We start from the raw sequence: 17,500 nt of genomic DNA on the forward strand, positions 1-17,500 counted from the left end.
TGTGAGGGGGAGGAGCGGCTGCAGAAGACTGCGTTCTTGGAGAGTGATCGAGGAATGGTCGTTGGTGGGTTAGTGCCAAGGGCCTCTATTTCAAGGGTGCCAAGTTACCGGAAGTGCCAAAGTCCCTGGTGGGATCTTACCGAGTGTATCAGGTCTAGATTTCATAGGAAGAAGAACAAAGCTGTCACTTTTTAAGTATTCCGAAACACTAAGATAATTATCGTGAGAACGAAATCCTCTCGAAGTGCACATGAAAAGCATTTTAACGTCATTACTATTTTCTTTTAAGAGTAATACTATAAGACTCTTGAGCTATTAGACTGAAACCGGTTAGTTACGTATGTGAATCCTAAATAGACCTAGATATTAAACAGGCGCACAAACACACACACACACATAAATATATAAATATATATATATATATATATATATATATATATATATATATATATATATATATATATACCACAATTGTGTGTATATACATGCATATACATGCGTGTGTGTGTGTGTGTGTGTGTGTGTGTGTGTGTGTGTGTGTGTGTGTGTGTGTGTGTGTGTGTGTGTGTGTGTGTGTGTGTGTGTGTGTGTGTGTGTGTGTGTGTGTGCGTGCGCGTGCGCGTGCGTGTGCGAGCGTGTGTGTGTGCTGGTATACAGATACCAAACCATTCAATAGGTTTGAAGAAAATCAGCTAACTTTGAATGTGACAGCTGTTCCGCCTGCCCTTTAAATTTTCATAATTTTCAGTATGATCTCAGAGATGTTCAAATGCGCCTTGGTACGTTCATGAGATTACTAGTTCCCTTATCATTTAATGGCGTGTTTATAAGGCCAGCAGAAAGACCTTTGCCAGTGACAAGGAAATCATGTACTTTTCTTTTGAAATGTACTAATTTTAATTTGGCGAATCCAAATATTTTCCATTTAAAACTTTTATCTGTCCAGAAAGCCGGAATTTTTAAAAATTCGAGCCACCTTTAAACACCTGTATAGCTCACTGGTCGGTTGTTTTGACGACCGTGTCATCCTGAAACAGTGTGTGAATAGGAAGGGGGAAAGTGGAGTGAGACTTCGGTAACCCCCCCAACCCCCACCCCCACCCTCCTCTGCCACTTGGAAAACAAAAGATAAGACAAAGAGGGTCTGTGGAGTTCCTCTCGTTCGCTTCGCATGACTGAATTGTTTACTTCTGTTTTATTAATCATAAGTTCACTGTTCAACAATGCATATCAAGCAAACAGGTCATAAATCTTGAGGGGGTATGTTCCGCTTGTACTTCCAACCCTCTTTGCTATGCCGTTACTTCACTACAATTTCTCTTTCACGAAAATCAATAAAGCGACTTGACAAACCCGGAGAATTGCGCATCACGACTCCCATTCTGAGGCGTCTTTTTTTCTGAGAAGTAACACCTTTCTTCCATTCTTTTTGCGGTCATTTCTTTAAGAACGCAGTCCATCTTGTGTCCGGCATTGCCCAAAAGCAGGAGGCGATCCTGAAGTAACAGATACCACGGTGATACATAGTGTTAGGGATACATGGGTGTCTGACATATTTTGGTCTTTTTGGAAGTATTGGGCAGGACTTGATTCTGTGGTTTGCGTTATGTGTGTCCTCTTATATCTGTGTATGCTCGTCTGTCTGCGTCTGTGCTTGCTCCTCTGTCAGTGTTTATCCGCGCTTCATTGTGTTTGTGAGTCCCTGTCTGTGAAGTCTGCCTGTGTGGGTGCGTCACTGTATACTGTTCGTCTGTCTGCCTGTCGACCAAGTCTGTGTTTGTGTACGTTTGTTCTTGCATGCTCGTCTGTCTGCCTTTGTAAGCGCGTTAGTGGGTATGGTGTTTTTGTGTCTGTACGTGCGTTTGTGTCTGCATGCTTTTCTATGTGTTTGTGTCTGTCTGTGTTTGTGTACGTTCTGTCAAGTCCGTGAATGCGCGTCTGCCTATCGAAAGCAAAGTTGTCGATTGTAGGTCTGAATATTCACCATAAATTTTGTCTCTAATTAGGCTCGTTCATGTGTCGTAGGCATAAACCTCAGAAATGATTACCGTGATCCTTGACTGGAAAAGTTATGATAATATTGATGATTATTATGGCAATTAATGGGTACACAGATGGCAAAGTTGATCTATGTTCTGACTAGTGTGATTAGAAAGAAGCATTTTATTTCATTTTGCAATAGAATTCAGTATTTCATAAGCTCCAGCTGCTATCGATTTCATGTATCATTTAACTTTACAAGGAAAATGCTGCAGCCTCCAAAAGTGACCATCATGAATTAATTCTCTCTCATTTATCTTTTGAACCAGTTCTGCCACTGTTCGAAACGTTTGTAAAAGTGCTTGGCCCAATGGCCTTGTTAGCTGCCAACCGCCAGTGCTCGTTATGTGCATCGAATCTGCTTATAAACTTTTAAATCACCAGCTGATCTGTGTAATAGTAATCAATCGGAGTCTGCCTCGGCTATCTGTGCTCGGCTTCTCTGCGATTATATAGCGGGGGAGAATATCGCAGTGTAATTATCGTCGCCGTAAATCGTTTTTTGTTAAGAAAAAACTGAAGAACACTGAAAGAATTGTGTGTATTGAAAGGCGTGGAACCAACGCCCACACGCCATGATGGAGAAGGCAAAGCCTACAGCTGATGATAATCCAGAAGGTTCTAAGGAGAAGTATGATTTGCGTGAATTAGAACACGCTTTAAGTTAGTCTTTGGTTTTGGTTTTTGTTGCTGTGTATGAGCGCTGGCTTGCGAATTTGCTTGTTTTGGATTGAAATTTCGAAGAGGATTGCATGGACACTGGTGGTGTGCGTCTTGTATATCATTTTCAAACTGCAAAGCGCTTTCAGTTGCGCGTGTATGCTGTTGGTGGCGTAATCGATTTTAATTTCCAGTAATCGATTAACAAGCGATTACTCCTAGAGTCAGGATTGAATTTAGCAGGAAGTATAGACTGATACAGTCTAAAACCCTATAAAAGAAGAGAGAAGAAGGATTGAACTTAGGACCGTCTCAATATATTTCAGTCTAACCCAACTCAACTTGAGACTTCGGTTGACCCTATAAGCTAGTGCAAGATAATTTTATACGAATGCTTGGTTATGAAGTAATGATTTTTTTTTTTTTCAGCCGCATATTTATTCGCCTTGCTCCTTCACGGCAGTTATCGCCCGGGTGTTTGGGTAGTGGTGGCGAAGGTGGGAGGGGGGAAAGGGCAACGGTAACTGTTTCAACAGGGGGGAAGAGAGAGAGAGAGAGAGAGAGAAGAGAGAGAGAGAGAGAGAGGGAGAGAGAGAGAGAGAGAGAGAGAGAGAGAGAGAGAGAGAGAGAGAGAGAGAGAGAGAGAGAGAGAGAGAGAGAGAGAGAGAGAGAGAGAGAGAGTGAGATGTACACTAAGACCATAAATACTCTACAAATATACCGCTACATAATCTATTCCCAGGTGAATTTAATCGCAAAAGTAATCGATCACTAATCGACGTGATCGATTACAAAAAATGAGTATCGCTCATCACTAGTGTACGCGCTTTCGTTTGCAGTTGTGTGTACGTTGCAAGTGTGTGTTTCTGTCCGTGTACGTGAGATGGGAACCGGTATGTCCTTGTCTTGCACCCGACAAGATGACATTCTCGGTAAGCTTAAGACCAAGAAATATATGTTATCGTGTCTATCCATAACTACCGCGCTATGAAAACGTGACATGACACGAAAACGACGCGCTTTTTGATTCTCTCACGAAAAATCACGCCACGAATATCTGTCGTATTTGCCACCAGACAAAATATCGTGTACATTATATTTCGACCTGGTTTATTTGACAGTCAGTCTCCCATATATCGCTCCCAATTCTGGTTAAGTGCGCCATCAATAAAGAGATCATTGAACCCTATTGCCAAAGCTTTTATTCGTGTTTTTCCATAAATATGGCTGGCTGCACGTGGACGACCCCTAAATCATTGGGCAGCGAATAGAGTCGTTTACTGGTTGTGAACAGTAACTCGTAATTAGCATCAGTTCCGGCTGTTCGTGCGTTTGATAATTTCAGAGACTTTTCATCAGTACCATTGAAAAAACGCAATTAGTGATGGTTATTGTGATAAAAATCTGTATAGAAAAAAAAAGAAGAATACTTTGGTGTTGATATTTTATGTGCAAAAGACGACTTCTTTCATCATTACTTTGGTCATTGTCATCATATTCATGTTGTGATAAAAGGGGATTCTCTTCCGAATTTTTATTCTTCTCTCTCTCTCTCTCTCTCTCTCTCTCTCTCTCTCTCTCTCCCTCGCTCCCCTCTCTCTGCTCTCTCCTCTCTCCTTCTCTCTCTCTCCCCCTCCCTTCTCCTCTCTCTCCTCTTTTCCTCTCTCCTCTCCTCCTCTCCCTTTCTCTTTTTTTCCTTTTCTCTACCTTTTTCCCCGCTTTGTTTTTATTCTTCCTTTTGACTCTTTTTGTTTATTTTTGTCAAAGCCTTCTTCATCTTCTTTTTTCATTTCCTTCTATTCCTTGCTGTGTTATTCCTCTTCCTTCCCTTCACTCCCCTTTTCTCTCCCCCTCTCTCTCTCTCCCCTCCCTCTCCTCTTCCCTCTCTCCCCTCTCTCCCCTCTTCCTCTCTCTCTCTCTCCCCTCTTCTCTCCTCTCCTCTCTCTTCTCCTCTCTCCCCTCTCTCCCTCCCCTCTCCTCTCTCTCTCTTCTCCCTCTCTCCCCCTCTCTCTCTCCTTTTCTCTCTCTCTCTCTTTCTTCCCCTCTTTTTTCCTCCCCCCTCCTCTCTCCCCGTCTTTCTCTCTCCCTCCCCTCTCTCTCTCTCTCTCTCTCCCCCCCCCCCTCTTTCCCTCTCTCTCTCCTCTCTCCCCTCCTCTCTCTCCCCCTTCTCTCTCTCTCTCTCTCTCTCCTCTCGCCTTTTTCTCTCGCTCTCTCGCTCTCTCTATCACTTCCCCCGCTTTTGTCGAGTCCACAGAAGGAAAATAATTACCGCCCTCCGTCATAGCTGAGGGAGAGGGTGAGAGGGGTAGTGGGGGGGTTGGGGGGTATTTTGGGGGAAGGGGTGTTGGGGTAGGGGTTGGGGGGAGGCGACGCAGGTAGCACTGGTACATGTCCCGTTCATAAAAGAGTTAGTATTCCTAAAGGGAAGGTTTTCTAAAGGGGCAAAGTCTTTACTACTGCTGGGCTTTGTGATTGGGAGCGGCTGCGTACTTATTACACGCGGCTTAAGATGATGAATACGTCCCCCATGCGAGGGAAAAGGGCATGTGACATAAGAAAAAAAAAAAAAAAACTCAGCCTTAGGCTTTTAGGCTGATGACATGAGGAGGAGGAGGAGGAGGAGGTGAAGGAAGGGGAAGAGGAGGAGGAGGAAGAGGAGATTGGGTTCATCCTCGCTTATGCGGTCCTGACGTTGCTCTCCTGCAGGCCAATAAATGAAATTAGGCCCTCGACATCTCGACGCGAACTGTGATGAAATGTGCCGGGTGAATTGGCGGACACCTGGAGTTCCTTGGAAGATTTCGCGTCGAGGGAAAAGGGATGGTTAGGAAAACCCGGCGGAAAGTGGTATTTTTGATCGCTTTTTTATTGAAGTTGTGGGAGGAATACTATGGGTGTAAAACTCGATAATAAATAGATATAACTACGGTAACTGTTACTTCCCGAACTATCGCTAGTTCTGAATATCTCCGCTATTTCCTCGAAATGAGTGCGCTGTCGGAAGGAAGGAATTCGCTATTCAACCATGACTTGATTGTTCGAACGATGAAGAAGGCAATTAAATGTTCATGAGCTTTGAGCTTGAATTGAGGACTTTTACCAGAGGTTTGAGTGGGGGGTTTTTAAACAGTAACTTCGAAGATTTTTTGGGAATTAAACAGAGTCATTGGGTTTTTTTTTGTGATGCGTGCGTGCGTCGTGCTGCGTGTGTGTGTGTGTGTTTTTGGGGTGTTTTTGGTTGTGTGGGGGTTGTGTGTGTGTGTGTGTGTGTGTGTTTTGTTGTGTGTGTGTGTGTGTGTGTGTGTCAGATGGGTTGTTTTAAACAGATAACTTCGAAGATTTAGGAATTAAACAGAGTCATTTTGGGTTGTTTTTGGGGTATGCTGCGGCTAGTGCGTGCGGCGGTTTGGGGTGGGGGTGTGTGTGTGTGTGTGGGGGGTGTTTGGGTGTGTGTGTGTGTGTGTGTGTGTGTGTGTGTGTGTGTGTGCGCGTGGCGTGCGTGCGTGCGTATGCGTGTGCGTGTGCGTGCGTGCGTGTGCATGTGCAAGCGGTGAAACACCACTACACACGTCGCAGTGGCCCGGTTTTGCATGATGTAAGCGATGCTGTTGCTGCCGCTGCTTCCTCTTGCTTGCATGGCTGACCTCACACTCCCAAGCTTTATTGAGGAGCTTTAATAAAGAGCTTTACTAACACGGATTTACTACAGAAAAAAAACTTGACCTCTAATATTATATTAAACTACCCGGTTTTGGAGTTTGCTTGATACTAACAAACATGCCCTTTTGCCTCTTAATATCGTTTATTTGTTGAATTAAATGTGTGATTCCAAAATGATTCAGAATGTAAGATTAATTGCTTTAAATTATCTTAAATAAAAAAACCAGGAATATAATAAAATGGTTTATTGACTACAATGGATTACTTAAACGTACAAAAGACAAGATGAGCCGTAAGTACATTACTAAAAAGGAAATAGAAGGGAAATGAATACTTCCTGAATATGAAATATAATAATAATGAAACCAGAAGAAAAAAAACGAAAAGAAGTCAGTCGGGATTGACATCTCTTCTGACAGTTTTCGCCCATTTAGCTAAAGTGATGTCATTTTGCCCACAGTGCCCTCGGGGGTTGCTGATAGTGACATCAATGCTGCTTTGTCCTCTCTGGGTTATAGTTGTCTTTATTGTTCGCTGCGTTAGTCCTACCAAATTATTTATTGTGAATTTGTTGTGTCAGGAAATTCATTAAGTGTTGACATAAAACTCCTGTGTATGTATATATATGTGGTTAAGATGAAATCTGGAACCTTAATTAAGGACTAATGCCACACAAAAACAAAAAAGACAAAGGAAAAACATAACCCAAAGATGCGGTGACGGCCCGTCCATCTTCCCCCTTCCCCTCCCCTCCTCCCTTCATCCTCCCTCCCCCACATCTTACATCCCTTCTCCCCCCCCCCTCCCCGCCCTGCCCTCGGCCCCGAGCGATGCCCCTCCGCCCAGCACTAACCGTCTCCCGTTGTCCCCTTCGCCGTACAGGAGGCAGGTCGGCGACGAGGAGGATGAGCTCTCCGAGGTGGAGCCGGACGCTGTGCCTCAGGAGGTGCGCGAGTGGTTGGCCTCCACCTTCACCCGACAGCTCTCCACCTCGCGCAGGAAGACGGACGAGAAGCCGAGGTTCAGGTAAGGATTCGGACGAAGGGGGAAAAAATGTCCCGTCGGGGTAATTGCCTCTGTGTGTTTGTGTTTATTTATTAAGCCGAAAATTGTCCCTCCGGAAAGGGTTGGCTGGGAGGTTATCAAGGGTCTTGCAGGAAAGCCTTCTGCATTTTTTTTCTTTCTTTTTTTTTCTTTTGAGGCCGCCTCTTCCCAGAGGGGACTCGGCGGAACTTGGTAAGATGAACTCAAGTGAAGTACCTCAGGTATCTACTTTAGAATCTTAAAAGGAATCTTGTTAGGTCTTCAGGACATGTCTCTGAGAGAAGGGCACCGTCATCATTAGCACCATCGGTGGCGCTCGAAGGGTTGCCTCAAAATTTCATTCCAGAGGTTTATAGAGACATCAGTGGTGGGGTTTTCAGGAGTCAGTTTTCTTCCTTGGGCTGATGTTTTAGTCTTATCAGCTTAACGGGAATAAAAGAGCAGGCATAAGTGATTATATTGGTAATTGTTTACTCATTTGGACTTGGGTGAAAAAGGGGCAGAATTAAGATCTTTAGTATTCACTGTTTGCTCACACGAAGTTTAATTGAATGGGGGTTGAAGTCCATGTATTTTTTTCTTTATTGTTTAATCTTGTGAACTTAAATAACATAAAGATAGAAATAAGTGCTGTCTTGCTTATTGTTTACTCGTGCGAACAATGAGCAAATGTTTAAATGTTAAATGTTTACTTGTTTGTATTTAGGTGGAGTAAGGACAAGAATAGATCCTACCTTGTTTATTATGCTCTCATGTTACCATAGGTACGCAAAGGTCAGAAGCAAATAACATCTTATCTGTTGTTTCCATATATTTTTTTTCTGTTTACTCTTTACTCTAATGAACTTAGATTAAATATGGATAGGAAAAAAAATGCTATATTGTTTGGCTTTTCAATCAAACAGATGAGACCTTAAGCATAAAACAATTTACTTGAATACGGTTTGAAGCAATTCACATCATTGTTGGAATCCTTATGTTTTTCTTATTTTCCATTTCGGAAAAAAATATTAATTTAGATTTCCCATGTAAGGGGAAGATAACCAAGAGCCACTTTAAGCACATTTAGCGGCCTTCAGCCAAGGTTCCAATAAACCAAGGAGTGCTTCAGGCCGGGAGGGGTTCGCGCCCCTAAATGGTAATACTTAGAAGAGAAGGCATCCAGGAGGCCTTTATGAAAGACTAGACGTACGTGGGCCTAATAAAAGCTCGATTGTGATTTACTTTGCTCTTTATTTTCCTCTCCTCTCCCTCCTCTGTCCCTCCTTCCCTTCCCTGCCGTTTTTTTTCTCCTCGTCGTTTTTCTTCGTCTCCACATCCTTTTCTTTTCTTGTCTATATGCTTTCTCTTCTGCCACGACCTATGCGCTTTTACCTCCTCCACCACCTCCTCCTCCTCCTCCTCCTCCTCCTCCTCCTCCTCCCCCCTTCCTCTTCCATTACTCCCTACCTTCCTGCTGCTCCTCCCTCCCCCTCCCCAACCCTTCCTCCTCCTTCGCCCTCCTACAGGTCAGTAGCCAATGCCATCCGGGCCGGCATCTTCGTGGAAAGGATCTACAGGCGGCTCTCCTCGGCCACTTTCCTTCAGCTGCCTCCTGAAGTCACCGAGATCCTCAAGGTAAAGGATTCCTCAGTCTCTCTCTCTCTCTCTCTCTCTCTCTCCTCTCTCGTCCCTCTCTCGTCATCCTCTCTCTCTCTCTCTCTCTCTCTCTCTCTCTCTCTCTCTCTCTCTCTCTCTCTCTCTCTCTCTCTCTCTCTCTTCCGTCTCTCTTTTCCCCTCTCTCTCCCTCTCTTCTCTCTCTCTCTCCCCCTCTCTCTCTCTCTCTTCCCTCCTCTCTCCCCTCTCTCTCTCTCTCTCTCTCTCTTCTCTCTCTCTCTCCCCCTCCTCTCTCCTCTCTCTTTTTCCTCTTCTCTCTCTCTCCTCCTCTCTTCCTCCTCTCTCTCTCATCTCTCTCTCCTCTCTCTCTCTCTCTCTCTCTCTCCTCGCGTCTCTCTCTCCCCTCTCCCTCCCTCCTCCCTCTCTCTCTCCGTCTCTCTCCTCTCTCTCTCTCTCTCGTCCTCTCTCTCCCCTTCTCTCTTCCTCCTCTCTCCCTCTCCTCTCTCTCTCTCTCCCCTCTCTCTCTCCTCTTTTCTCCGTCTCTCTTTTCCCCTCTCTCTCTCTTCTCTCCCCTGTCTCTCTCCTCTCTCTCTCTCCTCTCCTCTCTCTCTTTCTGTCTCTCTCTCCTCCTCTCTCTCCTCTCTCTTTTCTCCTCTCTCTCTGCCCTCTCTCTTTTCTCCTCTTCTCTCTCCTCTCTCTCTCCCCTCCTCTCTCTCTTCTCCCCTCTCTCTCTCCTCTCTCTCTCTCCCCTCCTCTCTCCTCTCTCTCCCTCCTCTCTCTCTCCTCTCTCTCTCTCTCCCCTCTCCTCTTCTTCTCTTTTCCCCTCTCTCTCTCTCTCTCTCCCTCTCTCTCTCTCTTCCTCTCTCTCTCTTTCCTCTCTCTCCTCTCTCTCCCCTCTCCTCTCTCCCCTCTCTCTCTCTCTCTCTCTCCCCCTTTCCTCTTCTCTCCCCCTCTCTCTCCCCCTCTCTCTCTCTCCCTCTCTCTCTCTCTCCTCTTTTCTCTCTCCTCCTCTCTCTCTCTCTCTCTCTCTCTCTCTCCTCCCTCTCTCTCTCACTCTTTTGTGACGTTTTTAAGTTATTTTATGGGTTGGTGTTGTTATGATTGATTCTAATATAGGCTTTCAAATGTTTGACTTAGTCCTTTGGATGTCGCAGTTCGCCAAAGCCATTTTATTTGTAAAATGTAAAACAGGAGAGAAGGCATACAAGAAGACTATTTTTAGTTTTCTTGATCTCTTTTTCTTGCATTGTTTGCCTCGTCACTTACACGTGATTGAGGATAAAAAGTTTATCCGCCCTGACTTCATGCTTAGGCTGAGACACAACAGATATATTGAATTTTGAATGTTTATTCATGTGTTCAGTGAGAGTGAGAGAGAGAATTAAGTAATAAGTCAGTGAAAAGGCCAAAAAAATCAACAAAAAAAAAGACATGCCATCTCTCTTTGCTTCCCGAGTGAACAGTAGTGACATATAGACCCAATTCCAGAGTGTGGACGACTGGACCTTTAACGTGTGGAAGCTGCAGGAGGCGAGCAACAACACACCGCTGCGCTGCCTGGCGTATGAGCTTCTCAACAGATACGGTCTCCTTCATAAGTTCAAGGTGGTTTTTCTTTTCTTTATTCTATTTTTTATTTTTTTGTTGTGTGTGTTATTGTGTGTTGTTGTTGTTCATTGATGGTATTGCTAATCTTCGTGTTGTTATAATAGATGCACGCCTTTTGAAATATAAGACTATGAGTAAGTATTTTGTAAGTGCGTAGCAAAAGGTTAAAAAAAAGAAACAACAGACCATGATTTTCGCAAGACTCATTTTCTTTCTTATAGATAATGCATGAATAATTTTTTTTTTTTTTTTTTTTTTACTTAGACTACTACTAATACTACTACTACTACTACTACTACTACTACTACTACTACTACTACTACTACTACTACTGATGTCATTGTTTTTATTATTAATTTAATTTTGATTAATATCTTTATTGTTATTATTGTTGCTGTTGTTGTTATTATTATCATCATTATCATTGTTGTTGCTATTATTATTATTGTTGTTTTTTGTTTTTTTTGTTGTTGTTGTTATCATTATTATTATTATTATTATTATTATTATTATTATTATTATTACTGTTATCATCATTAACAGTATTATTTTTATGATTTTTATTAATATGGTTATCGTTATCATCATCATTGTTATTATTATTATTTTTTTTTTTTTAATGATTTTCGTTATTACCATCATTATTATTATTATTATTATTATTATTATTATTATTATTATTATTATTTATGTTACAGTTTAATTATTATTAATATCGCTATTTTTATTATCATTATATCCTTTTTTCTCTTCATGAATTTCATTTACTTCCTTTCTCGCCGTTTTTGTTCAAGCTTTTTATCTTCCTTTTCACTTGGTCTTTGGCAGTTCTTTCCCCTCCCCTAGTTGGCAACTCCCCACTCTCTTTTCCCCTCAAGTCTCTCCTTTCTTGTCCCCCTTAGGCTTTCATTCTCCCTCCCTTCCTCCCGTCCTTCTTCCTTCCCTCCCTTCCTCCCTCCCTTCCTCCTTTCCTGCCTTTCTCCCTTCCTTCCTCTCCCTTCCCCTTCCTCTCTCCCTACCTCCCTTTCCCTCCTTCCCTCCTTCCCTTCCTCTTTCCCTCCTTCCCTCCCACCCTCCCTCCCTTCCTCAATCAATCAATCATTCTCTCTCTCTCCCCTCCTCCCATAACTCCCCTCCCCCTCCCCTCCATGGATCATCTGTCCCGTCTCTTTAATGCTGCGACCTTTGACTTTCCAAGTAATTCGTCCGGGATATCCACGTGATCTGCCTGCCCCCCCCTCCCCCCTCTTTTCTCCCCACCCCCCGATTTGTTTTGCTTTTTTTTTCTGGCGTATCTATCTGTTTGTCTGTCTGTCTGTCTCGTTCTCTTTCTCTCGTTATCTTTCTCTCTTTCATTATCTTTCTCTCTCTCTCTCTCTCTCTCTCTCTCTCTCTCCTCTCTCTCCTCCCCCTCTCTCTCTCTCCTCTTTTCACTCCACTCTATTTTCTCTTCTCACTCATTCCCATTTCCCCTTTTTCTCTCTCACTTCTATTTCTCTATTATTCTACTCCTCCCTCCTCTTTTCTCTCCTCTCCTCTCTTTTTTCTCTCCCTCTCTCTCTCCCCTCTCTCTCTTCTTCTTTCTCCTCCTCTCTCTCCTCCCCCCCCTCCCTCCCTCCTGCCCCTCATTTCTCCTCCCCCTCTCCTCTCCCTCTCTCTCTCTCTCTCCGTCCTCTCCTCTCTCCTCCCCTCTCTCTTTTCCCTCCTCTCCACCCCCTCCCTCCCCCCCCTCCTCCCTCCTCCCTCCCCCCCCCTCCCCGTCCCTCCCTTCCCCTTCTCCTCACTCCTCTCTGCCTCCACCGTCTTTCCCCCCTCCTCCTCTCCCCCCCCCCCACCCTTCCTTCCTACCCCTCCTTACTCCCGTCATCTCCCTTCCCCAAATCCCTTCGCCCACGCATGCAACCTCCACCCTTAAGCTCCCCAGACCGGTGTTGGTGAGTGTCATCGTGTTTAGTTGTGTTGTGTGTCTGTTTTTTGTGTGGTGTGGTGTGGTGGTGTTTGTGGTGTGTGTTGTGTGTGTGTGGTGTGTGTGTGTGTGTGTATTATGTATATAGTATATTGTAAAGCAACTTACCAAAGCCCTGTTTTAGCTAACCAAGATCAATCGCCTGCCTTTGCCCCGGCTCTACCTCAAACAAACGGATGTCCTTAGTATCGATTTGCGGCGATATTAACCCCCGTTCCCTGGATCACAGGGCAATAAAATAATAACTGCCATTAATCCTATGTCCTTTGGTTGGAATCAGTCTTTGAGGTTTGCTGTTAGCAAGACCCGTGAGCTAACGGTCCTTTTTACGCTTGGTCGTCCGGGGGGGGGGGGGGAATGTATGCGTTTAGTTACTTGGCTGGTCGTGTTGGTCGTGGTGCTTGTTTTCTTTTTGGTCTATTTATTATATACTCTATCTTTCCCTTTCTTCCTTCAATCTTTTTCCTCTCCATCTCATCGTCTCTCCTCTCCTCTGGTCTCTCTTGCTCTCTCTCTTTTCCATCTCTCCTCTCTCTCCTTCTTTCTTTTCTCCTTTCTTATCCTCTATCTCCCTCCGCCATCTCTCTCTCTCTCTTCCCCTCTCATCTCTCCACTCTCCTCTATCTCTCTCTCCTCTCTCTCCTCTCTCTCCTCTCTCTCTCTTCTCTCTCTCTCTCTCCTCTCTCTCTCTCTCTCTCTCTCTCTCCTCTCCCTCTCTCTCTCTCTCTCTCCTCTCTCTCTCTCTCTCCCTCTCTCTACTCTCCCTCCTCTCCCTCTCTCATCCTCCCTCTCTCCCTCTTCTCTCTCTCCTTCTCTCTCTCTCTCTCTCTGCCTCCTCTCTTCTCTCTCTCCTCCTCCTCTCTCTCTGCTCTCTCTCTCTCTGCCTCCTTCTCTTCTCTGCCTCTCTCTCTCATCTCTGCTCCTCTCTCTCTCTCTCTCTGCCTCCTCTCTCTCTCTCTCTCTCCTGCCTCTCTCTCTCTCTCTCTCTCTCTCCTGCCTCTCTCTCTCTCTCTCTCTCTCTCTCTCTCTCTCTCTCTCAACCGCAGCATTTTGGCGAAGATTCAAAAGCGTTTTCTTTAAGTAAAAATACATTATAGGATATAACACTTTAAAGTTTTTTATTTCCTTGTTTATTTTCAGTTTTTGCGGTCTAAAGTAAGAGGGGGTTTGCTCGTACTCAAAGATGAAAAAAATACAAATAACTGTGTAAACATAAATCTGTTTGCTACGATTACCATATACGTCAGAAGGATTAGGCGTGAGCTTATTTTTTTCTTCTATTTAGTGCTGAACCTTAGTTTGGGTTAAATGTGTGTGTGAGTGAGTGTGTGTGTGTGTGTGTGTGTGTGTGTGTGTGTGTGTGTGTGTGTGTGTGTGCGTGCGTATGTGTGCGCGTGTGTGTGTTGTGTGTGCACGCGCGCGCGCGCGCGCGAGTGTTTGTTTTGTTTGTCTTTTCTTTTCATATATGGATATTTGGATGTATGCATGTTATATTTATGTATGTAGGCACGTATGTACAGGTTGTAAATGAGTTGCCTGCCACACACAAACACCTAGCGAGAAACGCCTCCCGCGGCTCACTGAAAAGTCATTAAGTTCAAGTCTCGGCTTTGGATATCAAAGCAGCGACATCGACTGGAAACTAAGTCCTCTAGGATGTCTATCAGGCCTTGAAAAGGAAACCTAGAACTCTCGATCACCTTTTATATTTGTTGTATGTTATCGTTGTTGTTTGAATAAATAATGTGTGTAATTTTCCTCTTAGCTTTGATATTGTTGTTGTTATATTTATCAATAACTTTAGGTGTTTTTCCTACCTTTTTTCATCAATTTCTTTTTTTACCGGTAGCTTTTTATTAATTGAGCTTATTTTTCGGCATTCCCCCACATTCTCTATGTTGTTGTTGTTTTTGGTTATCCTTTCGCTTCTTCCATTTTCAATACTCGTGTCTCTTCTCCCCTCCCCCCCCCCCCAAAAAAAAAAAAAAAAAAAAAAAAATGAACTTCTGAATGACGTCGAGATCTTGACGACTCTCGTGGCCACGCTCGTTTCCTCGTCTTGCTGCTGCCCGGGTTATCCACTCGCCTGTGCCTCGGACTTTGTTTTGATTGTTATTGTTATTCCTTCCCCACCCCCCCCCCCCCTCCGTCTTCCTCAATTGGCAAAACGGTGTCAGTGGAACCTTCTCTCTAATTTTGTGAAATTTTGGAATCGTTCTGTGGCCAATCGAAAGATCCCTTTATTATTATTACTATTATTATTATTATTATTATTATTATTATTATTATTATTAATTATTATTATTATTATAGACGCTTTTGTCCCTGCGCCTGTTCCTCCTTTGGTGGAATCGTCGAGACTCGGGCGACACCTCACGGTTGTTCTTTGGCTTTCTTCCTTCGCTGTTTCTCCCAATATCGCCTCTGCTCTACCCATCTTTCGTAGTTAGTTTACTCTTTCTATTTATTTTGCCAATCATGCCCCTCTTCCCCTTCAAGAACTGGCTGAACGACGTGGAGATCCTGGCGACGCTCATGGCCGCCCTCATCCACGACTACGAGCACACGGGAACCACCAACAACTTCCACGTTATGTCCGGCTCCGAGACCGCCATCTTGTACAACGACCGCGCGGTCCTCGAAAATCACCACATCTGCGCCGCCTTCAGGTAAGGATAAGAATGGTGGCGCCGGGTTCTGTCTGGCGTTGGCGTAGGTCCTGGATGATCGCGTTCGATTTTTTTTTTTTTTTTTTTTTTTTTTTTTTTTTTTTCTTTTTTTAATGGTGTCTCAGGTCTCCAGGTCTTGTGCCGTTTGGCGCGCGCGAAAGTGGTAGGTTGATAGAAAGAAAATTTTGTATTTTAACTGTTTTCTTGATGTTCCCGCCTTGCCCTCGTTAATTTTTTTTTTTTTTTACTGACCAGAGGAAACGCGGCATTTTAAGTCGTGTAAGACTTTTATGTAATGCCATATCATATTCTGCCCGTGTACCACATTAATCAAATTAATTTTTCCGTCATCATCATCAGCAGCAGCAGCAGATTTCAGACCCACACCAATCACGCTTATTTCGAAATAGACATAGACAAAGAATAAGAAAAAAAATGAAAAAGAAAGAAAGAAAGGAAGAAGAAATATGTTCCTCCATGGACGGTCATGTTATCTGCTGACGTAACGACACCGCCAAAGACCCGGATGTGATGGCTAATGACGTCATAGGCAGGTGGGAGATCCGGTTACTGGGAAAAGATTACGGTCAGTCTCAGAAAGACAGCATGATGCAGCGGCAGACGTTCTTCGTGACCGGAATGCAGCGTGTTGTGATGAGGTCGTAGGATGCTTTTTGTGGTTGATCTTAATGCATTTGGTGGTGATTAAGTGGGCGACGGTGATATGAAATTTGCGTGTTTTTTTTTTTTTTGGGCGACGGTGATATGAAATTTGCGTGTGTGTGTTTTTTTTTCATTTACTGGGTTTATTGGTTTATTTTTTGAATTGCTATATTGTTGGTGAACGATTAGCATTAGTGCTATGTCATTTAATCCGATATCTAGTCACACGCACGATAGACATTTAATTTTCGTTATTTAGAAAAGGCATTTCATTACCATTTCTGTCCATTCCTGTATTATGCAAAGCTTCACTATAATAAGACTTTCAGTATCCACATTTCTCACATTCATTCAGAATCCTCATGAATATCGATGGCCACCATCAGTCAATGTCGAGTATGGCATTATATAAATAGAACCAATGCCTGGCCGAAAGAATGTGAAGGGGTAAGCTGTTGTCCATACAACAGGCTCCCTCTCTCCACGCAGCTGATGGATCCAAAGGAAACGGCAAAGACCAATACGTTGCAGGAGTTGCCAGAACGAGGTTGCAAGCGACAACGAAACTGCCTTCGGGACTCCGGATCCGGATTTTTCCTCAGAGTTGATTCCCGAAGCCTTTTTCATCTCACAAATGGCACGAGGCAGTGGATCGTTTTGTATAGGGTGAATTCCCATAGCCTTTGACCATACACGGACTTAACTACGAATATGATAATCCCCCCCAAAAAAGTAAGAGTGAAAATGGTTCTAATGTAGGTGATTATTGCACTGTGTAATTTGTGTGGAACCAGAAAAGAGGAGACTGGAACAGATAAGTGAAAAGAAGAGCAAAATCGATGTGTGTATTGTCATTATCTTCATCCATATTTCATGTTTTTTCTGCTAACTTTACGTCGTCATCAACACCATCTTCATATTATTATTGTCAGTATTAATATTACAACTACTACTTCTCCTACTAATACAACAGCAATAACTGCCGCCACCACCACCACCACCACCGCCACTACAACAACAACAACATTAACTACTACTACTACTACTACTACTACTACTACTACTACTACTACTACTACTAACCACCACACCACCACACCACTTCTACTACTACTACTTCTACTACTACCACCACCCACTACCACTTCTGCTACTACTACTATTAATACTACTGCTGCTGCTTCTGCTTCTACTTCTACTGTTATGATTCATATGATTACTACTGTTGTTACAAAAAACAACTACAGATGTCTGCTGCTGATGCTGCTACTGCTACTTATGCTGCTATTTCTCCTTCTACTGCTTTAATTCTTCTTATTACTACTACCACTGCAACAGCAGCTACTAATACTGTTGCTGTTGCTTCTGCTTATTCTAAAACTACTACTACTACTAATGTATCTATTACTACTTTCATTATTACTATCAGTACCATCTCCATCCCCTTCATTAACTATCTTTTCATCCTCTCTCCCCCTCACACACATATAGACAGACAGAATGATAGATAGATAGATAGACAGATAGATATTATATTGCTCTGAGTCCTAGCATTACATTATGCCGGTTCTATCTCTCCCCCAAGCAGATTGCT

The 17,500-nt window shown here is 43.6% G+C and overlaps 1 protein-coding gene across 1 annotated transcript in view; it reads left to right on the top strand.

Moving 5' to 3' along the window:
• Positions 1-17,500, top strand: part of LOC119595613 (calcium/calmodulin-dependent 3',5'-cyclic nucleotide phosphodiesterase 1-like) — a 201,872-nt gene that overhangs the window by 177,424 nt on the left and 6,948 nt on the right. Inside the window, exons 7-12 of the mRNA XM_037944723.1 lie at positions 7,243-7,386; positions 8,913-9,021; positions 10,489-10,674; positions 13,715-13,729; positions 14,888-15,243; positions 17,495-17,500. The exon at positions 17,495-17,500 is cut by the window's right edge and continues 156 nt beyond it. Of these exons, the coding sequence (XP_037800651.1) occupies positions 7,243-7,386; positions 8,913-9,021; positions 10,489-10,674; positions 13,715-13,729; positions 14,888-15,243; positions 17,495-17,500 (816 nt within the window). The remainder of the gene's footprint in view (positions 1-7,242; positions 7,387-8,912; positions 9,022-10,488; positions 10,675-13,714; positions 13,730-14,887; positions 15,244-17,494) is intronic.

This window comes from Penaeus monodon, chromosome 36 (assembly GCF_015228065.2).
Source record: "Penaeus monodon isolate SGIC_2016 chromosome 36, NSTDA_Pmon_1, whole genome shotgun sequence".
Taxonomy (NCBI): domain Eukaryota; kingdom Metazoa; phylum Arthropoda; class Malacostraca; order Decapoda; family Penaeidae; genus Penaeus; species Penaeus monodon.